Below are 26,693 nucleotides of genomic sequence, written 5' to 3'. Positions count from 1 at the left end.
CAAAATAGGAAAGCTGCGGACGGCCCGCCGCCCTGTGCGTTCACAGTGGAGGGTCGCGGGGCGTAAGGACGCTGCCCAGGAGCGGGCAGGCCCAGCAGGCTGCGGCCCGGCCGGGCAGAGAACCCGAAGGCGCGCGGGGGTGGGCGCTGCAGCCGCGGGTTGTTTATCTGGAGTACGGAGGGGAGGGGGGAGCCTGGAAACCGCCCCGTGTCCCATTTCCTCCTCTTGTTTTCGCTCCGGATTCTCCATGTTGGACCCAAACTGAGGAGCCCGGAGCTGCCACCGGGGGATCGGGGCCGAGGGCACCCGGGCGGGGGGGGGGAGCTGCTGCTGCCCGGGCCTCCCGCCCTCCGGTACAGGCCGCCTCCCTTCCCGGCCCGGGGAGGAAGCGGAGGGCTGGGGGGAGGGATGTGAACAGCTGTGGGAGTCGGAGTCGCGAGAGCGGGAGCCGGAGCGGGCCCCCGCCCAGGCCCCCCAGCCCAGCCCAGCTCAGCCTGCGCGCCCGCCGGTCCTCGCGCCCCGCCAGCCCGGGCCCGCGGGATTGTTAGATGGAACACGGCTCCATCATCACCCAGGCGCGGAGGGAAGACGCCCTGGTCCTCACCAAGCAAGGTAGGGGCAACAACTTCCCAAAAACTTTGCGTCGCCCCCGGGGAGGGGAGGGGGGCTTGCACACTTCCCTCCCCCACCCCTTACCGGGGTCCCGCGTTCTCGGGCCTGACCTCCGGGGAAGGCGGGATGGGGGACGCTCAGGCCAGGCGATTCCGACCCGAGCCCCTTGGGCCTGTCCCCACGTCTCCCCCCCGCCCCCCACACACGCCCCGGGTGTCGATTCTCGAACCTCCTGTGCGGGTTGCGCGGGATCCGGGCTCCCGAGGGGGAGGGGCGTCTTGGGCGCAGCTGTCACCCGGTCCCGCAACCCCTTCCCCCTCCCGCCCCCCCGGGAGCGCGAACCCACCCGCGTCCGCCTCTTCCCGAGTTGTTTTTTGGGGTTTTTTCTTTTTTTTTTTTTAATGTGTGTGGGGGGAGGGTGGGGTCGTCACTTTGCTGTGTGTCTAGGCTGTCGCGAGACGGCGGGGGAGGACAGGCCAAGGGGGACGGGATTGGTGGGGGGGGGGGGTCCCGAGCTGGAACGCAGCCCGGACTGGAGTTGAGCGCCTCCCAGGCCCGCCGAGCGCGGGGTCGTGGGGGCTGCGGGCCGACGACGGCGTCCCCGATGGGACTTTGAGAACCAAGTTCAGCGCCTGGAGGCGGGGGCGGCCGCGGTGGGGGAGGGGCGGGCCTGCCGGGCCGGACTTGGCCGAGCCCGGGACGCGGTGTGCGCGGCGCGGGCAGTGGCCGGGCTGCCTCCCGCCGGTTTCGCTGAGCAAACAAGCTCGGCCTCAGCCCCGGCCGGCGCCCCTCCCTGCTCCGGTGCGCTCCCCCGGGGCCGCGGCGGCGCTCCACACGCACACACACACACACCACACACACAGCGGCGTTTGTTTAGCCCGGGAGCGGTGTCCCTGGTTACATAATTCGTCGGGATGGCAGCACACACGGCGTGTTTCTGAATCGCGCAGCGAAAAAAGTGCGAGGGCCAGGTGGAGGCGCGTGGCAGGGGCGGAGGGAAGGAGGGTCGTGGGGACCGTGCGGGGCGACGTGGGGTGGGCTTGGGGCCCGGAGGCCTGTGGGATGAGGCCACGACCTCTTGCGGGAGCTCCAGGTGAGACACACTTGGTGTCCGGGTGGGAATGTCTTAGTTTGGTCCCAGTGCCCCCCTTCCGCCCCTGCAACTCTTCCCTCCCCCATGCCCTTCTTCTGGCCCCCAGCAATGTGTCCAAAATAGCGGGCAGAATTTCTGCGGGGAGTAAGGGCTAGCGGCGCTTTTTTATAATTATAATTATTTCCTGCAGAATTCCTCGCCCCGGCCGGGGCCACCTGGCCCAAAGGTTGGGGATGAAGCACGCTCTTGGGGCCCAATCCAGAGCCTTCCGCGCCTGCAGCTGGGCCTGCAGGCCCGCGGCCGCTGCTGTTGGGCTCACTGAGGCCCAGAACCTTGTGGGCGGCCAGTGGCACAGCTTTAGAACAGCTCCCCCACGTCGCCCCTTTGGGTGACAATACTCAGCAGGTCCCTGATTCCTAAGGTGCATGATCCTGAAGAACCCTCCAGCTTGCCTGGGGCTCCCCAGCTGGCTTGCGGGTGCTATCCTTTCTGAATAACCCTAGGGTGCGGGGGGGGGGGTGGGGGGGGGAGGGAGAGGGAGGCGATGTGTGCTGCTGCTTGTAGCTGGGATGCCCTCTTCTTCCACCCTCACCCCTGGAGCCCTGCCTTCCCCACCTCAGTGTTGCAGGGACCCTGACTGCATCACTAGCCCAGCAGGGGAACCGCAGGCCCAGACCTGAGGACTATGAAAGGGAGGCAGTCTCCCCATGACTCCCCTCCTGGGAAGGGTCCCCAAGAGCTGACCAGGGGTGATGCGTATGGATGAAGTTGAGGGGTGCTGAGAAGCAGGGAAGACCAGCCCTGGGCTGTCGCCACTCCTGGTGCTCTCCACAGGGCTTCAGGGGGCTTCCTGGAAGGGGTGAGGAGGCCACACAGGGAAAGCGGCAGGCCACCTATTACAGCCAGAGCTGCAACTTTCTTCCACCAGGGCCACATCAGGCAGGCGAGCAGATTAAGTTTGCAAGTGACTTTCCCCAGTGGCAAGTTACTGGGTGGGTTTGGAGGGAAGGAGAGTTGGGGTTTTGTTTTCCTTTTGTGTTTGTGGTTGTTCCCTCATACTTAACCCTGGAGGAATTCTGCAGCCGGGCAGCAGCCTGCCCTGGTAATTGGACTGCATACCCGAGAAGGCTTCCTTTCTTCCTGGGTTCTTGGGGGTGCCCAGCCAGGCTGCACTCCCAGCCACACCTCACTCAGCAGCAAAGCCAACACCCTGAACTCCAAAACCAAAACAGGGACACAGATGTGTCCTTTACATGTTTCTTCCCTCCTGTGTCCCATCTCCCTGTCCGGCCTCCCTTGGGAAAAACCAGAGGGGAGACAGTGGGGCCGGTTTTGTTAGAGTAAGTTTCTGTTAAAAAGCACGTCACTCCTGGGTTTCGGTGGGTGTTCAGTGAGGTTGTTGGCTCCTGCACGGTGGTGGTGGGTTTATTTTTTTTAACATTCTGCTCTCTGAGCTTTCAGGCTGGCTTGGGTTTGTTGATGATTCAAAAGTAATTACAGTAGGGGAAGTAGAACAAAGTTGCTGAAAGCGTAGATGATAAAAGCTCCAAAATTGGATCATCTTCCCAGCCAGATGGGTGAAACGGCTTCCTGGGACAGCAAGGGTAGGACTGTGTGCAGCATCAGAAAGAAGAGAAGTGGCAGTGTGGTGGGAATGCGAGGGTATCACTCCTCCCTGCCCCACGACTGGGGTCTTAGGGCTCTTGGGGGAAAGCACGGGGTTCACGACCCAGTAACCTCCCAGTGTGAAATCAAAGGGTGGAGGCACTCTCCGGGAGAGCGCCCTGTCAGTCCAGCGCCTGCCTGGGAGTTGGAGTTACAGAGAAGGCACAGGGAGGAGAGACAGCAAGTTCTTCCATCTGCTGGTTCACTCCCCAAATAGTTGCAGTAGTCAGAACTGGGCTAATCAGGATCCTGGGAGATTCTTCTAGGTCTCCCACACAGGCACAAGGACCCAAGTGGACACAGGCCATTCTCCACTGCTTTCCCAGTCCATAAGCTGGGAGCTGGAAGGGAAGTGGAGCATCCGGCCAGGAAGGACTCAAACTGGTACCCATATGGGGTCCCATCGTCACCATAGTCACCACAGCCGGGGTTGGAGATTTTGGTGCCCCCTTTTCTCAGAGGGAGCTGACATTGCCCCAAAGTCCCCCATCCTCCATCCCGGGCAGCTAGCGGATGCGAAGGAGGCTGCTGTGAGACTAGGGTGGGCACCGGGCTGCTGTAGCTCCCACTTTCTCCACTTAGACAAGCTCTGCCTTGGGCTCTCAGGAAGTTTTCCTTTCCACTATGGCCAAGCCCTCGGCTGGGAAAGCTCAGCAGTGAGTCTGGTCAGGGCTTCGTCCTTAGCTTGCTGACTGTGATGATGGGAAGGCGGGGGCAGGGGTGCCCCTGTATACAGCCCTCAGTGGCCCCCCACGGGCAGGTCAGTGCATGCTCCTCTCGTCCCCCACCCCCTGCGGGTTCCCATATCTCTCCTTGGGAAAGGTCCCTTGGGATGGCAGAGGCCACGAGGGTTAGTCCATCCTCTCAGCGGGCCTTCCCGTGTGCTTTAAAGTGGATGGCATGCAAGTAGCAGATACTTCAGTAGTCATGTTTCAAGCTGGAGTGAACTGCTGCTCCTAAGCTTTCTGTGAAGAATTAATGAGTTAGAAGTATTCATAACTAAGTATAGGAAGGAAACAGACATGAGCTCTTCTTCAGCTTTGCCCCTGCCAACTTTGGGCAACTCGGAGTATTGTCTTTTATTCCCATCTTGAGAACTTTAGTTCTTGAATTGGGTAAAGAGGAGCAGGAGGAGCAGTCAGGGTAGTGGAGTTTATTCATGAAGCAGGTGTTTAGCAATATGGTTAAGACACCAGTTAGGACTCCCACCTCCCATACTGGATGCCTAGGTTCAAGTCCCGCCTCTGCTCCCAACTGTGGCTTCCTGCTAGTGGACAACCCAGGCAGCAACCCATGATGGTCAGGTGGTTGAATCCCTGCCACACACATAGGAAACCAAGATTGAAGTTCTGGCTTTGGTCTCTCCTGTTGGATATTTTAGAAGTGAACCAACAGATGGGCGAGCTCTCTCAAGTTGAACCATAATGATAATGAAGTGTTTATTATTAAGAACAAAATCAGTTGCTTCAGGCCTGGATTCAAATTCTTGCATTTCCTGTTCACAGCACAACCTGAGAAATCGTGTTCATATTCTGCGACTTGTCTGTAAATTCTGCCTGGTGGGTAATAGGGGATGGGTAAATGTGAATGTTCTTTTTAACATGACCACTGCTCTGTTCTCCCTCCTCCATCTCCCCCCACCCTGCCAAGGACACACAGTGTAAACAGGGTGCGGTCATGTGAGTTTTATTGTTCAGGACAGGTGGCCAGGGGTCAGAGGGGGGACTGACGACAGAGGGGGTTGGGCCTTCTGGAAGGATCAGCCTCTGAGGCTTAAAAATCACCCTGCCACACAGACCCAGTCTTTGTGCCCGTGGGACTTGGGCTGGGATCTCTGAGCCCATGCCTTGAGGCTCTGGCCAGCAGGGAGGAGGCCAAGGAGCCCTGAGCCTCCTGGGAGGGTCTCTGGCGCCTGACCCTCTCTGCAGTTCCTGGGCCTCTCAGAATACATAGAACCAAGGCCCAGGACAACTGCACCTCTTGCTGCTTGCATATGCTTGGAGAGTTAATGAACTTGGACTTCTGTTACGGAATTTTAATGTAACAAGAGAGGAAAAAGAAAACTAAGATTTTGGAGAGATATAAGTGTTCTTTAAATATATAATGTTTCTATTTATTTCAAAGGCAAAGTGGCAGAGGAGTGAGTGTGTTAGTTCATTTCCCAAGTGCCCACAGTAGCCAAGGCTGGGTGGGGCTGGAGCCAGGAGCCAGGAGCTCCATCCTGGTCTTCCATGTGGGTGGCGGAAACCCAAGTGCTTGGGGCCCCCTCTGCGTCCTAGACAGGTTAGCTGGAGGCTAAATCCGAAGCATAGGCACTCTGATATGGGATGAGGGTTTTCTGAGAGGTGACTTAATCCACCATACCACAACCCCTGCCCTAAAATAAATGGTCTTTGCCACTTTCACAGTGGGGAAAAAGCGCAAGAGCAGCAGTCAGCTGCCTTTTATCCCGTCTCAGGCTGACCAGCCCTAGGAAATGAATTCATTTGCTTGGCTCAGGGACAGGGGATGGACGCCACACTTTCCTCCCTCTTCTGAGATGGAGGCGAAAGTTCCAGCAGGAACCCAAGTATGTGTGTGAACCCTCACATCTTTCCAGGGGCCTCAGAGGAAGTCACAGCAGAGAACTGGGGGGGCCTCTCTGGACCCGGTGGCCACTGGAGTGGACTTTCTTTATCCAGCAAAGTGCTGAACCCCTCAGGTCTAAGTATTCCCAGGCCAGGATCTGCTACTGCGCAATGGCCACTCTGGTCCCAAGGAGCAGGCACTGTGCACCCTGTTTTATTTAGCACCTGTTCACCTTGAACCTTCCCAGCACCAGACATTTCTTTTCCCTCCCAGGTACTCTTAGGCCCTGCCCCAAATTAGGCTTTGTTCTTAGCATTTTGATTCTATTTCTCTCTCTCTCTCTTTCTTTCAAAGATAGAGAGACTTGCCCTCTGTTATACTCCCCAGATGCCTGCAGCAGCTGGGTGGGGCCAGGCTGAAACCAGGAGCCCAGAACTCAATCCAAGTCTCCCATGTGAGTGGCAGGAGCTTGTGCCATCACCTGCTGCCTTCCTCGGTATGCATCAACAGAAAATTAAACCAGAAGCAGAGGCAGGACCCGAACCCAGGCAATCTGACATGGGCATCCCACATGGCATCTTAACCACTGGGCCAAGTACCTACCTCTTTCTCTACACTTTGAATGTTATATATTTGAAAGAGTTACAGAGTCAACAGAAAGAGATTTTCCCTCTATTGGTTCACTCCCCAGATGACCACAACCACCAAGGCTAAGCCAAGAACTTCACCAGGATCTCCCACATGCACTACAGGAACCCAAATACTTGGATCATCTTCCAGAATTTTCCCACAGGGCATTAGTCAGGAACTGGATCGGAAGTGGAGCAGCCAGGACTCAAACTGACACCTGTTAGGTCCGCCCCTGCCCTTTCCCGCCTGTCCTGTTCTCACAGAGCAGATGTGAGAGCCATACAGTCACATAGTTGACCTTTGCAGGGATAGGCATGATGGCTCTTCTGTCTCTGTAGCAGAAAGGACCCGGGTCCTCGCTCCCAGAACAGGCGGGAGGAAGAGCCAACAGACTGAGGTCTCTAGACTCCCATGTGAAATAGAAAAAACGCCCCCCCCCACCGGAAAGTAAACCAGACCCTTTGGGTACCAGGCCTCTCCAACACATCAGGGAGGTGGGCCAAGTGGACTTTGGCAGAATCATCTTCCAGTCCTGGAAGGGTTAATCAAAGACCCCTGGGAGTGTTTAGATGAGGGCTGCCAGCTGGGGACTCACTCTCGTGTGACGCTTACTAAAAATACAGCCCCTCCACCTGGGACGTGCTAAATCAAAGCGTGGCAGGTGGGCTGGGCATGCGGGTGTTCCAAATGCTCCCTGCCATTCTGACAGGTGTCCTCGGAGAAGAGCCAGCTAGGCACAGCAGTGGCCCAACTGCCTGTTTAGTCTCGGGCAGGAAGCGGCCCCTTGGGGGTCCAGTGTTGCCTGTGGGCTCCTTGTTACAGATCCTCACCTACGCTGTCACCTGTCACCAGCCCAGAGCAGCCACCGACTGGGCGAGGCACCGTTGCTAGCATTTTACAGCCAGTGTCTCAAGGCAGCCTGATAACAACCTTGGGAGGCAGGGATTATCCTCACCCAACAGATAAGAAAAACCTCCACCCCAGCGATCGGGTGCTCAGGCTGCCTGCTTGGCCAGTGTCTGCTGGCGCGTGCTCCAGGCGCTGGGCTGAGGCTTGCTTTAGGTTGGCCGGCCATGCATAGCACACGTTAGAGTTCAACTTCCTTGTGCGTTTGCTGACGGAACCTGCTCCAGGCAGGACCGCGGAGCGGTTGCCTCACTAGAGCAAGGCCCAGGTTTCTTCACTTGTAGCCTGATGCTCAGGTGGCCACACCTGTCCTGGTCGGCAGGTTGTTTATGGTGCAACAGGATGGGAGGAACAGGTGCATGTCCCTGGCACCTGCCTCCCGGTCCACTGGGGCCACATGAGGAAGGAACTGGTTGGCCAGCGCGCGTGTGTGTGTGTGAATGAGAGAGAGAGAGAAACTGATTGGCTTTGTGGTGTCCCGGAAAAGGGCCATTTCCCAGGCCTGGCCCTGTGTTTACCTCTGACCTCTGAAATGAGCTGGAAGAAATGTCTATTGTCCATTTTAGTGAACATGTTGAGATTGAGACCAAGATAAGAATGGCAAAGTGCCTGGCCCTTAACGACTGGTGACCAACACCAGGCATTTATTAGGGTCAGGGCGTTCCCCAGGCTCCTCATCAGTCTCTGATGATGACGTCTCCCCATTCTGCAGATGAAGACACTGAGGCCACGATTCATGCAAAGCAGGGTTAGGATTTTATCTCAAGTCCGTGGCACCTGAGAGAGCCACTGTCCTGTTCACAGACCAGATGAGAGATGGTTTGAGGGTGGGAACAGGCTGCTAGCCGGACAGTCCCCTTGCCAGCTCCTTAGAAGGGGCTTGAGGAACAAGTGGGGTTTTCCATCCCCTACAGGGACACCATCATCCCAGCTAGTACATAGGGTGTGGCCTCTTGGGAGGCCAGGGAAGGACCCCGCCCTTCAGTTTTGTTGGATGGCTGCGGGCTTTCTGATCACTTCCTGACATACCACCCCCCAAGAGCCCTCTGAGATGTGGAGGATGCACCTGCCACTTCTGGGAATGGCACACCATCTCCAGTGCCTTTGAAAGTATGTGGGAGCTGCCAGGGCGGAGGGATCTGAACTACAGGTCCTTGAGAGATTCATTCTGGGATCAATATGGTGCCTTGAGGAGATTTTAGCAGTTGCCAGGAGCTGTGGGAAGCGGAGAGTGAGGCCAAGCAGTGTGGACCATGCTGGTGAGAGCCAAACAGCATGGCCAAAATTGCTTGCACTGTGGTGGAGAGGTTTGAACTGCCATATGCAGTACTGGCATCCCATATGGGTGCTAGTTTGAGTCCTGGCTGCTCCTCTTCCAATCCAACTCCTCACTTATGGCCTGGGTAAGCAGTGGAAGATGGTCCAGATTGCTGGGCCTCTGCACCCACATGGGAGACCAGGAAGAAGCTCTTGGCTGTGCTGGCTCACCCCCCGCCTGGCTCACCCCCAACTATTTGTGGAGGGAATCGGTGAGCGAAACCTCTGTCCCTGTCTTTCCCTCTCTCTGTAATTGTGCCTTTCAAATAAATAAGGTAAATGAAAAAAAGAAAGAAAAAGTGCAGTCAGGTTCATTTGGGGGCTTTTGGCACTGGTGCTGAGCCAAGCGAGTCCCTGGCTGCCCAGGAGCTCCAGGGGCAGCAGCAGCCATGGTGCTGGGGTGTAAGCACACCCTCAGCACTGCAGCGATGGGGTGGGGAGGGGAGGCAGGGGAGGTTTCCAGGCATCTCTCAGCTTCCCTTGTCTCCCTGCCGACTCACCTGCTGGCCTGGGGAGCCCTTCCGTGCACCTGGCACTCATGCGCCTGTCCGGTGCCAAGGCCAGGAGGCCCCTTGCCGAGGACCTGGGAGTATCCTCCCTGCGGGGGCCCCAATGAGATGTGTCTTGGCTACAGTGCCCAGGCAGCCAGCCAGGGAGGGCCGGAAATGCTCTAAATACTCTCCTTCCTACCATAGCTAGGGCGGGAGAGGCCCTCAGAGAGGCCGGATGGCAGTGATGGCCAGACCATTCCCTTCTGCTGGGGGAAGGAAGTCCTTCAGAGGAGGGAAACAAGAAAGCGTTCAAGTCTCCCAGCCCAAGGTGGTCTTCCACTCAGGCCAGGGCCAGTCACACACACAGCTGAGCCACTGGCGTTGGTGATATCTGGACCTGACCTGATGAAAAATGGTGTTGCCCTGGCAAAGCCGGACTTCATTTATGTGTGTGCATGTACACGTGTATATGCGTGCCATGCATCTGCCTTTAGGAGGCAGAGGCAAAAGCTGTTCTCGCCTGGAGCTGCTGTGGACAGTGGGGTGACCGTGAGGGCAGAGGACGCTGGCCTTACCTGCTTTCCTGCTGGCACAGAGCACCACCCAGGAGCCTGCTGTGAACTGGGGAGGAAGCAGAGGCACGGTTTGCCCTCTCTGACTCCTGCTCACTGTCATGATTCTGTCTCCCCTCCTCCTGAATGTTGACCACGTCATCAGGTGTGGGGTGCCCAGATCTCATCTTGTAGCCTCCTGGAGCGAGACCTGGGATGCTGCCAGTTGGTGTCACACACACAGACACGTGCTCGTTCCGTAGCTGCACTGGCATAGTGCCTGCCTTACTCTACATTTGATTTCTCCTTCCGGTCATGCTTGAGGCCGTGCTATTAGCTCAGTTTGTGGATAGGAAACTGAGCTCTGAGTCAGCAACCAGGCCAGTGTCAACCCCTCCCCGCCCCGTTCGCACCCTGTCCTAGACACATACAAGGGCGGGATGGGCTGCACTTGGCCATCAAGGACGTGATGGTGAGCGCATGGGCCTGCAGTGCCTGGATCTGACCTGTTGGTTTGTATGCCAGCTGCTCCTCTTCCCATCCAGCTCCCTGCTGATGAACCTGGGAAGGCAGTGGAGGACGGCCTAAGTGCTGATGAACCTGGGAAGGCAGTGGAGGACGGCCTAAGTGCTGATGAACCTGGGAAGGCAGTGGAGGACGGCCTAAGTGCTGATGAACCTGGGAAGGCAGTGGAGGACGGCCTAAGTGCTGATGAACCTGGGAAGGCAGTGGAGGACGGCCTAAGTGCTGATGAACCTGGGAAGGCAGTGGAGGACGGCCTAAGTGCTGATGAACCTGGGAAGGCAGTGGAGGACGGCCTAAGTGCTGATGAACCTGGGAAGGCAGTGGAGGACGGCCTAAGTGCTGATGAACCTGGGAAGGCAGTGGAGGACGGCCTAAGTGCTGATGAACCTGGGAAGGCAGTGGAGGACGGCCTAAGTGCTGATGAACCTGGGAAGGCAGTGGAGGACGGCCTAAGTGCTGATGAACCTGGGAAGGCAGTGGAGGACGGCCTAAGTGCTGATGAACCTGGGAAGGCAGTGGAGGACGGCCTAAGTGCTGATGAACCTGGGAAGGCAGTGGAGGACGGCCTAAGTGCTGATGAACCTGGGAAGGCAGTGGAGGACGGCCTAAGTGCTGATGAACCTGGGAAGGCAGTGGAGGACGGCCTAAGTGCTTGGGCCGCTCAGCTTGGGAGACCCAAATGAAGTGCCTGGCTCCTGGCTTTTGCCTGGCCCAGATGCAGCTGTTGCAGCCATTTGGGGAGTGAAGCAGCAGATGGAAGTTCTCTGTCCTTCTGTATCTCCCTTCCTCCTCTGCAACTCTGCCTTTTAAATAAATAAATCTTGGGTGGGGAAGCCCTAGCTCTGAGTTCAGATTCTATCACACTACCTGCAAGTCCTTGAGCAGGTTACTCAGCCTCGTGTGTGCCCCAGTTTCCCTTCTGTAAAATGGGCGGCTGGCATAGACAAGTGGGTCTATAGTGAAGACTAAAGGGGACAATGATATTGGGATCTGGTGCAGGCCCAGTTCTTGTGGCCAAGGCCTGGAGACACTTCGCGTCCACTCCTTCAATGCCTACCTGCCTCCCTCACATAAAGGGGCTGTCCTGTTTCTGACTTTTCGGGGCTGCTGCAAACTAGCCAAGGTTTCCCCAGCCCAGCTCTAGCATCTCAGCAAACCCCTCATTCAGCCAGTTACCAGAGTCGGCCAGGAAAGGGTGGGAAGGGGCAGTGAGGGCTGCCAGGCTAGTGACCAGTCCACAGTACTTGGCTTGGAGCACCGACCCCAAGGTCACTGCCTCTGTAATCCCTGGGGCCTAGGATCCATGGGTCATGTGATGTTCTGGAGACCATCACCCGCTCCGAGTCCCAGCTCCCTGTGAGGGGGTAGGGCACCCCTGTCAGTTGGGCTCCTGGCCAGCTGGCCCCTCATCCCCACAGCCCACCCGCACCCCCCCCACACACACATACCACCTTGCAAGATTCTGTAACCTGAGCAGCATCTGTTACTGAGCGCTGAAGGTGTCCCTCCCATGTTCTCTTCAGAGAGGTTCAGTGTCAGGATCAGGCCTCTGGCTGTGGTTCTGCAGGAAGAAGCCATAAACCAAAGGAAAAGTCATGGCTTGGCAGTGCCACCCTGAGGCCCCGGACTGTGCACAGGCAGTGGGGAAGCCATGTGGGTACAGACCGGGGAGCTGCTCTGAATTTGAACTCCTTGACATGGGGGTCCGTGGTGATGTCCGCAAGGCTGCTGTGTCCCCAAGCAAGGTCTTGGGTGTTTCCTCCAGGGTCAAAGTCCTGAGCACATCTAGGTTTTTCAGGCTGATGGCTGGAGAGACTCCATCACTGTGGTTCTTGACCTGGCAAGTAGCAGCCTGTCTCTTGTCCTTGCTGTGGGGGGCTGTGCCTTCACCCATGGCTTGGTTTTCTTTCGCCCTCCCTGGAGTGACAGGCAGCACAGGAACAGTGTCACATGGCTGTCTCTTTACCCTGCAGGGACCTCATCAAGACAGGCTCTGAGTTGCTCCTGACTGCCCCAACCCCATTGCCTTCCCCATTCCCCATCCCCATGCCAAAAGACCGCTGGGGAAGTTGTCCTGGGGGCACAGGATGTGCTGCTGTTTCACCAGCAAAGATGGAAGCATTGCTGGCATTTGGGTTTAATCCTTGAGCCCATTTGGGTTCCCCAAATGCTGGGCTAGGAGGCCTCTTGGCAAGCGGCTGCACAGCGCCACCTCCTGGCCGCAGTCTTTCCACCCTACAGACAGTTGCCAGGAAGTTCATGTAGAACAGTAAGAACTCGCTAAGAACCTGCTGGCCCAGACAGCCAGAAGGTTTCTCTCCACCTGGCCTTTCTTGGGGTCATTCTGTCAAGCCTTAGGGCAGCCTTAGAGAGCCTGGACATGTGTCTCGGAGGGAGGTAGCTGAGTGTCGGAGAGACGAGGGTGTGAACCGAGAAGATGGCTCTTCCCCCAGATGAAGCTGCTCTGGGGTTTGTAGGCAAATTGCGCTCAGATCTGCAGCTGCACTAACTCATAGGAGCCTGGACTACTGTGTTGTCCAGAACGGGGAGCCCTCCTGGGAGGTGGGCTGGCCAGGGAGCACTTTGTGGGGGTTCCCAAAGAGAGCACCTGCCATGGCCTGTGGTGGGGCAGCCAAGCACGTGGGCCCTAGCAGACCGAACCAAGAAGGAATCATGGGCTCCCACTTACCAAACCAGGGAGCAGGACTGTGGCCATCTCAGCTCTAAAGAGGAGCGTGGAGAGAGGGAGAGCTGGGGGCAGACGGATCAATGCGTGGTGCTGAGCTGTCACTCCACAGGAGTAAGTGGCATTCTGATGACAGCATGGGGGTTGTAGACGATGTACCATACATATCTCTTAAAAATTAAAAAACTGGGAGCTGGGATTTTGGGTGTTTCCAATACAAAGAATGGCTATGGAGATAGCGTGGTAAGCCAGATTGGACAGCACACAGCATACACGTGCGTCACAGCCTCCAGTGGTGCCTCATAAACACACGTGGCACGTAGAGGGCCTGCGGGGATAAATATGTACACTTCATTGTCACCTGCGTCTGAGTTTTAGCCCAAAAAATATACCTTTAGCCCACACTTCAGCCTGCCCGGGCTCTGGGGACCGGGTGGCTGTGCAAAGTCCCTGTAACTAATGCTACCACCGTTCCCTCTGCTCCAGGCCTGGTCTCCAAGTCCTCTCCTAAGAAGCCTCGTGGACGCAACATCTTCAAGGCCCTTTTCTGCTGTTTTCGTGCCCAGCATGTTGGCCAGTCAAGCTCCTCCACTGAGCTCACAGCATACAAGGAGGAAGCCAACACCATTGCTAAGGTAGCTGGCTCGGGAGGGTGCACGTGGTGTGGGAAGATGCCCACTGTCTACACAGAGGGCCCAGTGTGAAGAACTGGGCTTGTGAAGTTCCCTAGCTCAGGATGGGGGCAGCCTACTCTCTGCCCTCGCCTCCATGGGCCATGCCACTTCTGGTGCTCTCTATCTGTGGTGTGGACCTCCCAAAGGTCCCTGTTGTGTGTCCCCCACATGGTTGCTTCACAGGGAGAGCGATGGGAGCCCACTTTGCTGACAGGGAAACTGAGACCAGGGGGATTGAGCCCCCCCCAAGTTGTTACTTCTCAAGTGCCTGTGCCAGCGCAGAACTCAAACTACCACAGCCCCAAAGCCCGGGTCTGCTGCTGCCAAGTCACCTGACCATCCAGGAAGCCAGGCACTGAAACCAGAATGCTCTTTTTTTTTTTTTTTAATATTTATTTGTTCTTATTAGAAAGGCAGATTTATAGAGAAGGAAAGAGAGTGAAAGATGTTCCATCTGCTGGCTCAACTCCCCAAATGGCTACAACGACCAGAGTTGAGCTGATCCAAAGCCAGGTCTCCTACGTGGGTCCAGGACCCCAAACACTAGAGCCATCTTTGGCTGCTATTCTCAACCATAAGCAGGGAACTAGTCTGCAAGTGGAGCAGCCGGGATGCCCATATGGGATGCCGATGCCACAAGGTGGAGGATCAGCTTGTTGAGCCATGGCACCAGCCCCAACCAGCTTGCTTGGAGCCTTTGCCATTGCTCTCCCATTGTACCTGTGCCAGGTATTGGGAAATATGTGTGTGTGGTTTTGGTCATCACAATGGCCAGTAGCAGCCCTAGCCTTTCAAGGGTGGTACCAACCCCCACCAACAAAAACTGTGGCACCCCAAATGCCATGGGTGCTCAGTGGAGTGCCAAAACCTGGCTGTCCTCCCCCCTCCCTCAAGAGTACACCTGCAGAAGTGCACACCAATGAGCAGTCACGCCCTTCTCCAGCAGGGAGAAGTGAGCAGATAACATGACAGTGTTCCAGGGAGTCCTGGGTAACTCAGTCAAGCACTAAGTTGCAATGTTAAGACAGAAAGCACAGTGCCCAATTGTCTGATTCTCAGTGGGAATACAGAACTGCCAGTACAGACTTGAAGGAAACACACAAGAGTGCCAACATTAAAATTTTTCTTAGTTCTAAGATTTTACTTTTTTTTGTTGTTGTTGTTTAAATTTTCTTTACCAATTTAAAGGCAGAATTACAGAGAGATCTTCCATCTGTTGGTTCACTCCGCAAATGGCCACTATGGCTGGAGCTTGTTCAGGCCAAGACCAGGAGCTAGGAGCTTCCAGGCCTAGTGGGTGCAGGGCCCAAACACTTGGGCTGTCCTGCACTGTTTCCTAGCCACATGAGCAGGGAGCTGAATTGGAAGTAGAGCAGCGGGAACATACGGGTGCTGGCTGTGTAGGCAGCGTCTTTACCTACTGCTGGCCCCTTTAAGAATCCTGACAGCTACCTTTCTTTTGTGACACAGTTTCATAGGCTCTGGGATTTCCCCAACCCCTTCCCATGCCCTCCCCTCATGTTGGATTCCTCCACATTGTTGCAGTACTGACAGCTACTTGTTACAACCATAGCATTTTAGATTTGCTAGCAAAGGTGGGGAAACAGTTTTCTGCTCTCTGTACTCTGGATTTGAGGTACCCATGGTGTGGCTTCCCATATGTTGGGCTGGCAGCTGAAACCAGGGCACCCTCCTCTTGCTTCTCTATCAGACCTGTTGTGAATTCGAAGTCCCCCACTCCTACCTCTTCCCTGCTCAGCCCCTAGGAAAAGCCGCTTGGGTTGTGTCAGGATCTCCCAGGAGGCTGGGTCTGCGGGAGGAGCCGTCCGTGGCCCGGGCCGCTGCAGGGGTGGGGTGGAGCGGGAGGCGCTGATGAGTCCGCACTGACGCCCTCCTTCTCTCCCCTTCTCAGTCGGATCTCCTCCAGTGTCTCCAGTACCAGTTTTATCAGGTGCGTGAATCTGGCCAGGTGCAGGCTCCAGAGCCCAGGCCCTGTGACCCCCGGCTGGCCCCGCGAGGCCTTCCTGCCCTGGCACCTGGCTAGAAACCTCCTGCCCCAAGGAGCCATGCACTTCAGGTGCTTGCCTAGGGCCCACACCCCTCTTCCTACGACTGCTGTCCACCCTAGCCCAGGCCTGGCCACCATTTCTAGTGTCCAGGTCACTTCCTAGTCCCACTGGGAGGCAGAAACCAAGGAACCAGGTCTGCCTCCTCTGCCTGACCCGAGTTGGTGATTCTGCCTCCACAGCTGCCCAGCTCTTTCGGTTCTGCCATGAGGGTACAATGAACTGGACAGCTCTCAACTGCTCTGTTCTGGTTTTAGATCCCAGGGACCTGCCTCCTCCCAGAGGTGACAGAAGAAGATCAAGGAAGGATCTGTGTGGTCATCGACCTGGATGAAACCCTTGTGCATAGCTCCTTTAAGGTAAGCTGATATGTGCAGCCCTCCCTGCACCCAGCTGCAGCCTGCTCAGGAGCCCCACCGCAGGTGCCACGGCTGGCAGCAGGCACTCCGAGAGCGCCTAAAAGGGGGGTGTAGGTTGAGTAACCAGGAGGGGGCGAGCTAGGACTCTCTGGCCAGCCTGGTGCTGGGGATACCCAGAAGCCCTGCTAAATGTTGAGGAGGGCAGCCCTGCCTGCCCTTCACTGACAGCAGGTATACCTGCCCACCAGTTGCACAGCCAGAGACACCCCTGGGTTCTGTACAGGGCAGGCCTGGGGGTGACTGAGTCTACTAGAGTAGGCTGAGAGCCCTCAAATGGGGAGCAAACGAGCTTGCTGGGGGCTCTGACTCCCCTGACCCCACCTCCTGGTGATGAGCTGCCGCTGCTGCATCCTGCCCACCTGCTGACGTCATTCCCTTCTCTGCTTTGCAGCCCATCAGCAATGCTGACTTCATAGTGCCTGTAGAGATTGAGGGGACCACTCACCAGGTGAGCTTCCCCCCACCCGCCGGGACAGAGGGTGGGGTGCTCTGCACTTCCTGGCCTGGGTCCCCCCAGCTGGTCAACTCCCTGTAACTTCAGCTGCTCCCTTCTGTTGCTATCTCTCACCTGCAGCCTTTCTCTCTCAGAAAATGGCAGCCGCACTTCCTCCTGTGGTTGTCACCCGTTGTCCTCTTGTAGTCACACTACTAGAAGTGTCTGTTATTTCCCAAGAGCATTTCTTAATCCCCAGGCTGCAGGCGCTCAGTACTGTGTGTGAGTTGCTGCATTCTGTCCTGGAGAATATCGGGGGCCTCTGTGTGCTACAGACAAGGAAACCAGTGTTCGCTGCATTCTCTGTCCAAGATGCCCTCCCCTCCCCTCGCCACCCTCCCCAAAAGAGCTAGTGCGTTTTTGTCCCTCCCAGCCCAGGCATCTCCCCTGCAACGCCTCCTCACACTTCCCTCTCCTGGATTCTGCCCAAGGCCTCAGGACACACCACCAGGGGGTGCCAGGACTGGGTACCTGGACTAGTGCTTAAGCTGCCTTACACATTGGGGTGCCCAGGTTCAGCACTTCAGTTTCCTGCCGCTACAGGTCCTGGGAGGCAATAGGTTGCAGTTCAGTAGCTGGGTCCCTGCCACTCTTGGGAGAGACTCAGGTATGGAATTCCTAGCTCCCAGCTTCAACCTAGACCAGCCTCAGCCTCTGTGGTCACCTGGGGAGTGAACCAGTAGATAAGAGTCAACATGCACATCTCTCTTTCTCTCTCTCTCTTTCTCTCTCTCTCAGTTAAGTGGACGGTATTCTTCAAGTTCATTATTGTTTTTAAAAAGTAAAAATCACTCCAGGCCACACAAGGTCAGCCCCCAGCCCTGCTCAGCCTGCATGGCCCTGAGCAGGGTCTTGGATACTGTAGTACAGTAGTACAGATGACAGTGACTCACAGCACCTCTGCCAGAAGACCCGCCCACACTGCTGAAGCATGGCCTGCTGTGGGGGGATTCAGGGGTGGGAAGACCCTGGGAAGGTGGGCTCATGCGGGTTTGAGTACAGTGGTGAGGGAGTGGCCGGCTTGATGACAGTCAGGGAGAAGGAGGCTGAGGCCATGACTGAGGAAGGGGAGCTCAGGGTGGCTGCCCTGGGGAGTGGGTAACCCACTGAGGCAGCCTGGGGAGGGGCCACCGAGATCACGTCTCTGGCCAGGGCATGCCGTGGATCACAGAGGCTTTATGCGTGGTTCTGAGCCCCGTCGGTGAAGGAGGCCAACACATAGGCCAGAGGTGCCCAGTCAAGGATGCAGGTGCAGAGGGCGGGGCTGGCAGGAGCAGGCCTGGAAAGGTGTGTTTGAGCCACGCAGCCCCCTAAGGCTGCAGGGCCTCTGGTTGGGAGTGGCCATGGGAGGGCACGTGGTGATCTGGACAAGCTTCCCGGTGGAGGAACGATCGACGTTTGCCACAGAGGCTGCGGCTGGATTCAAGTAATCCAGGATAGGCTGTTTCCATCCGTGAGGCCTATTCTTGATTACTTGTTTCCGGAGGCAGCTGACCTTCTGCAGCCGAAGCAGGTGGCTCCTGGGATGCGGGTGGGGGGCCTCAGCTGGGGACAGGGGTGGGAGTGTTGCAGGGCGCTGGGTTGGTGCAGGTGGCCCCCGACGCTGCGCTGTGTGGGGCACCTCCATGAGCATTTCTGCTTCTCCCCAGGTGTACGTGCTCAAAAGGCCTTACGTGGATGAGTTCCTGAGGCGGATGGGGGAGCTCTTCGAATGTGTTCTCTTCACTGCCAGCCTGGCCAAGGTAGCAGGGCGCTGGCCGGGAAGGAAGGTCTGAGACGGGTGGCGGCAGCGGCCATAGGCATGCTGCAGGCATAGGCATGCTGCAGCCACTCCCAGGTCTGGACCACATCCACACCAAGGCCTCTTGTCTCTCTGCCCAGTACGCCGACCCTGTCACGGACCTGCTGGACCGCTGCGGGGTCTTCCGGGCCCGCCTCTTCCGTGAATCCTGTGTCTTCCACCAGGGCTGCTACGTCAAGGACCTCAGCCGCCTTGGGAGGGACCTGCGAAAAACCCTCATCCTGGACAACTCTCCCGCCTCCTACATCTTCCACCCGGAGAACGCGGTAAGGGCTGCAGGGGTCGGCCGGAGTAGGGGCAGGGCAGGTGGGGCAGCAGCCCGCAGGCTCACCACCCCTGTCCTCTGCCAGGTGCCGGTACAGTCCTGGTTTGATGACATGGCCGACACTGAGTTGCTGAACCTCATCCCAATTTTTGAGGAGCTGAGTGGAGCGGAGGACGTCTACACCAGCCTCGGGCAGCTGCGGGCTCCGTAGCCGCCTGTTTTCCTGGCAATGGCCACCCCAGGAGGGGCCTCACCCACATCGTGCCTTTACCACCAGCCTGACAGACAGCCGCCACTGGAGTGCCAGCGGGCGGAGCGCAAATGACAGGGAGGAGCCTTGGGGCAGGTCAGACAGCAGCAAAGGCGCCCGAGCCCAGCCAGCAGAGCCAGCCATCTGCTCCCCAAGGAGCGAGCCCATCAGCCAGGGCTGCCGGGTGGGCTGTGTTGAGGGGCAGGGGAGAAGCTGAAAGATTGCGACTCTCCCCAAGGTAGTCGGTCTCCTTTGTGTCACCCTGGGAGCCCCTGGGCTCCACGGGCTGAACACGTGCAGGCTCTGTTGCCCAAGCCCGGCCTTCTCTCAGTGTTGGTGCCGGTGCCAAGGAGGAAGGAGGGCGGGGGCCGCCCACCCTGACACCCTTCCAGCCAGCTGCTGCAGATGCAAAGATGCAAGTTTAGTGCCCATTTCCAGACCCCATGGCCCCGGGCTGCACTCCCCTCAGCCTGAGCCCTCTCTTAGCCTCCCTTGTGGCTCTGGCCAAGCCTGCCTTCCTCACACCCAGCCTCAGGCTTGACCCTGAGGGCCAGGCCATTCCCGGGCTGCCCTGGGAGGGAACAGAGCCTACTTCCATTCCTCTGACACTTGTTTTTAAATTCTCTTTCTCAGTGCGGAGTTTGGGGCCTAGTTTGTTCCTGGTGAAGCCTCAGCTCTACGCTGGAGGTGATGGGGGGCAGGGGAGGCAGCAGCATGGGGGAGCAGGGAGCAGAGACAGCCACTTAGCCTGTGACCCGTCAGACATATCCCAGTTCACTCTTCGGGGACTGTGCGGGTGCTGGTACAGAACGTTCAGTGCATGGGCAGAGGACAGCGAGCAGGCCACCTGCTTCCCAGGCAGGGCCGTTTCCTGTTGTGTCTCCCCCAGCTCGGGCCGTCCCCGGCGAGCTCTGTTCCAACTGCATCCTTCCTGCCTGCCGCTTTTCCTCTCCAAGGCCTCAGAACTCCTGCCTCTCCTTTCAGTTTGCAAACCCAATTTCCAGGGGCCCGCCTCCTGGAGCAAACCCCTCCTGCACCTGCTCCCAGGGTATCTCCTGCTCTCTGTGGTTCTTACTAGTGAGTGCTGTAAAGAAACAGTCACCAAGTAGAAGTATCCCCCTCTCTACTCCCGCCCCCAGCGTCACTGCCTTAATTGGGGCCTCCCCGGGGCCGGGTGGGGCTCTCACCTCTCTTCCTTTCCTCTGCCCTGGGGTAGGAGGGAAGCTGCCATCCTATCTGTTCCCTGTAGGCAGGTGTCACAAAGCCGTTGTGAATTGCTCCAGGGGTGGGGACGCCACCCACTCAGGACTTGCTCCCTTGTCCTTCACAGTGGCCACCCACTGAGTCCAGCCTCAGGAACTAGCTAGCATCACAGGAATCCAGAGGTGGAGTAGCAGCCTGGCATTCCGAGAGTGGCTGGCCAACTGGCAGCTCACCCACTCGCCCTCAGCGCTGTGGTCCCACCCTCTCTCCTCCCAGGTCTCTGGTTGCTCAGAAGTGAAACTCTCTTCACAGTCATGTGATCGTTTCCCCAGCACCCCTCATGCCCGTGGCTGGGACAGGAACTTTTTTCCTAAAAAGCAGAGGAGTGGAGGCCCCCTGGCCGGCTGTGACCTCAGTTCCCGGCTCCGGCCAAGGTCATAATCCTGCCACTGCAGGAGATGCCTCTCTCTGCAGGTCAGCACCTGGCCGAACATTCAGCCATCTCGGCCCAGCCAAGTTCTTCTGACTAAATAAGCAATAAGAGGCTTGAGGCTGGCCCGGTGCCCAAGGCCCTTGTGCCACCTCTGGATCTCCGTGGTGGTCCAGGTGCAGGGAGTGGCCTCTGCCACCCACTGTCCTATAAGGCTTGCCCAAGCGCTTGGGGCATGACCTGGGCCCAAAGGCTTGGTAGGGACCCTGCTCCCCCCCACTCTCCTTCCCCCCAGAAGCAGCTTAGCCAAATGTAAACTGGGGCCACCCATGTGGACCAGAGCCAGCCTCCAGTCGGTGTTTGCTCTCCGGTTTCCGATTTCCCAGTGTGTTAGGGGCACTTGACCATGGCAGAACTTGCTCCCTAAAGGAAACAGTTCAGACTAGGTTTACAGGACAAGACTTGGGGCAGGGGGTCCGTTCTGGGACTCCCACCAGCCTTTCCTGCTTGATACTTGGCTTTTGGGAGTCAGTCTCCTGCATCGGCGCTCACCCCCACCCGAGCCTGGTCAGCACCCAGTGAAGTCATGCCAGGAATCTGCCCCCTGCCAGGTTCAGTTCTTTAAGGTGCCTCTTCGGGGACACAGTGTGTCTCTCTGTTTGGGCTTCTGAATTACAAGCCTGATGTTCGTGTCCCTCTCATAGGGGGAGCCTTGGACACAGGACCAGTTTGGAAAAGGGTCAGGTGTGGGTTTCCACTCTGCACATTGTAGAGGGAACCCCCTGTGCGCCCACGGGTCCCTTCCCAGAGAGATGGAGTGCGCTGGCTGTCGTGTAGCCTGCGATCCTCTGTGGCGCACGCCCTGCCTCTCAGAGCTGTTGACCATTTTATCAGCGTGTGAGCTTACCCCGTTCCAGTGGCCCCAGGGGAGTGTGAGGACAAGCGGTCATTCCCCAGGAGGTGACCCCATGTACTCGTGTAGCCAGTCGCCCCTGCCTGCTCCCGAGGCCGCACGCAGCAGGCAGTCCTCACGGGAGACTGGACCAAGTCCCAAGTGGAGGAGGGAGGTTGGCCTGTCCCCTCTCCCGGGCTTCAGTTGGTTACCTGCCCACTCAAGTCACCTCTGTATAAAATGGGCTTTTGTTTTGTCTTTGTGTTTCTTTCTCAAATGCCAGTGAAGGTCAGGTCCAGCCCCTGCCCCAGGCCTTGACCAGGGCAGGGTGATGACCCCAAGTCTGCCATGTCCCACCTTGCCCGCTTCATGTCCCCTTCATGATGCCATGGGAGGGTAGGGAGTCTGCCACCCACTGTGCCTGGGCCATGGGGTTCTTGCTCCCTTGCTTCCTGATTTGATAAATTTGTTGTATTCAAAAACTTGAAATGTAGGACGCCATTAAGTGTCTGTCTATATTTTTGGAAGATTTGTATTACTTACAACTAATTAATAAAAGCAGGTTTTTAAAACCTATCCAGTGGAGTGTTTTTGTTTCTTTTTTAGGATTTTATTTGATTTTTATTGGAAAGTCAGATATACAGAGAGGAGGGAGATATAGAGGAAGATCTTCGTCCACTGATTGACTCCCCAAGTGACCACAACGGCCAGAGCTAAGCCAGTCTGAAGCCAGGAGCAAGGGGCCTCCTCTGGGCTTCCCATGTGGGCACAGGGTTCCAATGTCTTAGGCCATCCTCTAATGCTTTCCCAGGCCACAGACAGGGAGCTGGATGGGAAGCAGGGCTGCCAAGAAACAAACCAGCCCTATATGGGATCCCAGTGTGTACAAGGCTAGGACTTTAGCCACTAGAGTGTCATGCTGGGCCCTTTTTTTTTTTTTTTTTAAGATTTATTTATTGGAAAGGCAGATTTACAGAAAATGAGAGACAGAGAGAAAGATTTTCAGTCCACTAGTTCACTGCCCAAATGGCTGCAACGGCCAGAGCTGAGCTCACAGAAGCCAGGAGCCAGGAGCTTCCTCCAGGTCTTAAATGTGGGTACAGAGTCCCAAGGCTTTGGGCCGTCCTCAGCTGCTTTCCCAGGCCACAAGCAGAGAGCTGGGTGGGAAGGGGAGCAGCTGGGACACAGACCAACTCCCATACAGTTTCTAGGTGAGGTTTTAGCCATTGAGCCATTACACCAGGCCCTCCAGTGGAGTTTCTGGCTTTGGGGTCATTTTGGGATTGACTAAGGAGTCAAAGATGTTTCTCCTCTGTCTTTCAAAGAAGTGAAAAATAAATTAAAGCCCATCCAGGACTGGGAACTTCTGGACACTGCTGTTTTCCCTGGCAAACTAGCCATGATGAAGCCAGAATGGCCGAGCTATGGATGGCCAGGTGGGGCAGGTCCCTGCACTGCAGGGACACCAGCTACAGATGTGCTGCGCCCAAGGTTACAGAAGTAGAGCTCCCATAGCTTTTTGCCACCCCCATGGGGAATGCATTCCGTTGTTGTCCGGCTGCTTTATTAACACGTCCTTGATGTCCGATTGACCACTGGGCAGGACCCAGAAATGGTTCGAACCAGGACCCTGAAATTGAGAACAATGAGTGGTTCTTGCATGTAGCATGTTCTAAAGTACTCCAGAGGTATGAGGGCATTGTGACAAGTGGAGACCCCCCGAAGAGCTAAACAGAGCCACTCCCAGCACCTCTCCCAGACTTCCCCTCCCTCTGAGAAACATCCAGAAGCTTATCAAGAAGGCTGCTGCCAGCCTGGATATCCCAGGCTCTCAGCCATCAGCTCCAGCCGGGCCTCCTGTCATCAACATAATGCATCCATATCTACAATATGGTAAATTTCATATCCTCCCTCCTTCGTGCATTATTGATGGACTGTGCTTTTAAAAAGAATCAATAGATGAGGGTGTGGAGCTGGAGTTAGAACAGAAGCCTTTAAAAATCTGTTCTGGTTGTGTTTGCTGTTTTGAATAGGAACAGAAAACGCTTCCCCTCTGGTTGGAATAAGGCAAGCCCAGGGCTAGGCTCGGCTGGCTGTGATTGGCCAGGACTAGGCAAATGCGGTGAAGATGCAAACACAAGCAAATATAACCCGGTGTCTGCGCAGCCATTACTCCACTAAAGCTGTGGGACCTGGAGCCTCGCACCCTGGGGTAGCCCTTCCCCTACTGTTCCCTCGCTGGGAAGCCGGGAGGCCCTGAGAGAAAGCGAGGTAAGGTCTGCCTGGTTTCTGGTGTATGTCAGGAGGAGGAGGAGCAACGAAGATACAGAAATCCAAATTTCTTGGTTTTGGTGTTGGGCATAAAGGCTTGAAAGGGTTGAACTGGGAGTTGGTAATGAACTCCTCAGACTTCCTTTTGAGAAGTTGAGAGAAGATTCACTTTTAAGAGACGAGAAGTGAAAGTGAGAAGACCCCTTTCACTTATCCCATGGGCCGAGTGGTTAAGGGTAAGGCCGAAGTTAAAGCCAGCTTCCTCGGCACAGGGTCTGACACTAGGGGCTTCTCCAAGAATTACCCAGAATTTGAAAACTCCACCCCAGGTCAGGGTTTCTGTAACATTCTCAAAGGTTTACAAAGTGACGGGAGGAGAGAGAGTGCACGCCAGGTTTGGGGGTTCCTGATGGAATTATTTTCTGGGTGCTGCAGAGTAGCAAGAAGTCCCTTCCTGGAGTTTATCCTCTAGCATTTGGGGTCCCTGGCCCAGAGAGATGCCTCCTGATTCCCCAGTCCCAGCTGAGAGAAGGGCGGCCCCGGGCCCTCGCTCTGACCGTTGCAATCTGCACCAGCAGAGCGGCTCCCAGGGGCCCGCCATGTCTCTGTCTTGCACAGATGAATTTGCTGTCCTGGTGCCCATCGCCCGGGTGGGTCTGGGCATTGCCTGCCTGTCTGAAGGGAACACAAACAACTGTTTCCTGGCAGTTCTCAGCTGGGTGGGGCCACAAGAGTCATCCCTCAAACACTGGCTGCTCCGCCTCACTGCTCTGCTTTAGTCCTGCTATGGCAGCAGACAAAGGGAATTTGCTTTTTATTTTTGCTAAAGTCCAGACTAGATAATGCCACATGTTCTGCCAGCCCAGCCTCACGCATGAAGGCTTCGAAAAAGAACACTCGAACGCGCTCTCCTCAGCAGAGGAGATGGTCGGCTTTGGACCACCAAAGAGCAAAACCCACATAGCACTTCCTGGGTGATTTGGTCCTATATGAACCCATCCATCTCATCCTTTTCCCTTCCTTTGGAAGAAACTGATATAAGACTCATTAACCCTGAAGGTTATCAAATGGCAAGAGGTGTTAATTGTGTGAAGTGTCAATGTGACCATGGACATGAAGTTCCACAAACTTCAATGACTTGGGCCACACCTTGGGTACAGATGGAGCACAATTCACATGCGCGTCCCTTCCCCACTTCCTCCCTGCCTTGCTTGATCCTGGTGTAACTAGAGGCCTATAGCTGAACTCTCTGAGATTGACCTGGCTTAGAGGTCTGGGGCAGGAGGGGGGCGGTGCATGGGCAAGAGGACGGGGCAGCCACCTGTCCACCGGCAAGGCTGGGTCACACCTGCTTCCCCTTTATCCCAAACCCAGCCTTGCCTTTCCCTTCTGTCAGGATTTTGGCACAGTGCAAGAGCAGAAAGGATTGAATTTTAGGATGGTTTTGGAAAAGTCGAAGGAAGAAGTTCAGGAACTGACTTTTTAGGGCTCAGGGACCTGGATTTTGATCTGTTTGGGAGAGGCTGCAGTTAATCTCCACATGGCTTTGGGGGTGAGATGCGAATTTTACTTTGGTGTAACTTTCTTAACCTCTCTGGACTTTACAACAAGGAGGCTGAAGGTCACACATTCACCTGAGACATAGTGAGGTAACCTTCCAACTGCGTTAGCAACCCAGGCCATCACATGCTGCCCATCCAGCTAGCAAAACCATGGCTGGCACTAGAGCTCTAACATAGGAAAGGGGTCATGGGCTGCAGCCTCCCAGCCAAGCAGGGTCACCACGTGAATTTGCACATGTGGATGTGGCCTGGTGCAAGGATGCAGCACCCCAAGGCATGGCAAGGAATGATCTGGTAGAAAAACTGAGCTGATGGTCATGGCTAGAGGCATCGACATGACATCCCCTGCCACCCTGTGACATTTCAGTCCCAGGAAGACGAGCGCCATGTCTCTGAGCAGCGCCTTCAAGGCTGTAGGCACCGATCCTGGCATCATCACCTGGAGGATAGAGGTGAGCTGGGCTGGGCCGCGGCCAGCTGGCCCGGGGCTCTGCTAGACGTTTTGGGAACAGCACGGGGCAGCCTCAAAGTGCACATCTGCCTAGCCCTGGCCCCTTCTGTGGGCTCCAAGCAGGTGGGTGGGAGGTGGAAGAAACGCTGCCAGCAAAACCAAACTCATCCTAAATCCAGCCTCAGTGATCCTGCTTGGTGAGTCTGCACCCCAGTGCACACCCTGGAGGGATGGGCAGAGCCCCAAGAACCTACCCCAGAGCCAGGAAACTCCTGGCTGCTGCGGTCAGAGCAGTGGAACTTTTTTATTTTTCTACCAAGGCACTCTGCCTGGTGTGTGGTGTGGGCACTGTCCCAAGGGGGGCATTAGTCACCACTTTTCCTGGGCTTGAGCCCTTCTGGGTGACTCTGACCTCCCTGACATGGGAGGATTCCCTCCTCACCCTTGAGCCTGCTCTGAGCCCCACCCCCACCAGGTCACTCCAGCGTGAAGCACAACAGGGACCCCTCACTGGGCCACCCTCGTTTAGGAAGGGGAGTCAGGCTTTCTAACGAGCCCACATTTGCCAGGTTACCAGTTATTTAAAAATTCCCAGGCACTGAGATGTGTGTGGTGCTTCACGTTTCGCCGTTTGGCATTCATTTCACACTGAACACACCCAGTCGAGGCTGCAGGTGCACCTCCTTTGGAGAGGGATACAAACCCAGCTGAGCCTGCACAGATGACCTCCTGGTACACAGCTGTGTGCGCAGTGACCAGCTGAGCTCTGTGCACACTCCCAAGGATGGGACGCTGTCTCCAGGGTCTACCTCACCTGCCACAGCTCCGCAGATCCCAGGTGTCAGAGCTGGGGGCACTGACACAAGTGCTCA

At 56.5% G+C, this 26,693-nt stretch overlaps 1 protein-coding gene across 2 annotated transcripts; it reads left to right on the top strand.

The window, feature by feature from the left end:
* Positions 1 to 22,113, top strand: CTDSP2 (CTD small phosphatase 2). Of its 2 annotated transcripts, XM_004582981.3 has the most exons (8): positions 2 to 612; positions 13,531 to 13,679; positions 15,631 to 15,669; positions 16,042 to 16,143; positions 16,595 to 16,651; positions 18,346 to 18,438; positions 18,578 to 18,763; positions 18,848 to 22,113. In XM_004582981.3, the coding sequence occupies exons 1-8, from the start codon at positions 549 to 551 to the stop codon at positions 18,971 to 18,973; spliced, it is 816 nt and encodes a 271-aa protein (XP_004583038.1). In that variant the 5' UTR covers positions 2 to 548; the 3' UTR covers positions 18,974 to 22,113. The 2 variants fall into 2 exon arrangements, with proteins under 2 accessions (XP_058529873.1, XP_004583038.1); XM_058673890.1 differs by lacking the exon at positions 15,631 to 15,669 and having other exon boundaries at positions 1 to 612.
* Positions 22,114 to 26,693: the final 4,580 nt, after the last annotated feature.

This window comes from Ochotona princeps, chromosome 15, assembly GCF_030435755.1.
Source record: "Ochotona princeps isolate mOchPri1 chromosome 15, mOchPri1.hap1, whole genome shotgun sequence".
In the NCBI taxonomy this organism is placed as follows: domain Eukaryota; kingdom Metazoa; phylum Chordata; class Mammalia; order Lagomorpha; family Ochotonidae; genus Ochotona; species Ochotona princeps.
This window is presented reverse-complemented; position numbering and strand designations above follow the sequence as displayed.

Excerpts from the sequence above, each read along its gene's own strand:
- CTDSP2 (XM_004582981.3), top strand. The coding sequence starts at position 549 with ATGGAACACGGCTCCATCATCACCCAGGCGCGGAGGGAAGACGCCCTG. Across the intron at positions 13,680-15,630 it reads AAGCCAACACCATTGCTAAG|TCGGATCTCCTCCAGTGTCT; the intron begins GTAGCTGGCTCG and ends TCCCCTTCTCAG. Across the intron at positions 15,670-16,041 it reads TCCAGTACCAGTTTTATCAG|ATCCCAGGGACCTGCCTCCT; the intron begins GTGCGTGAATCT and ends TTCTGGTTTTAG.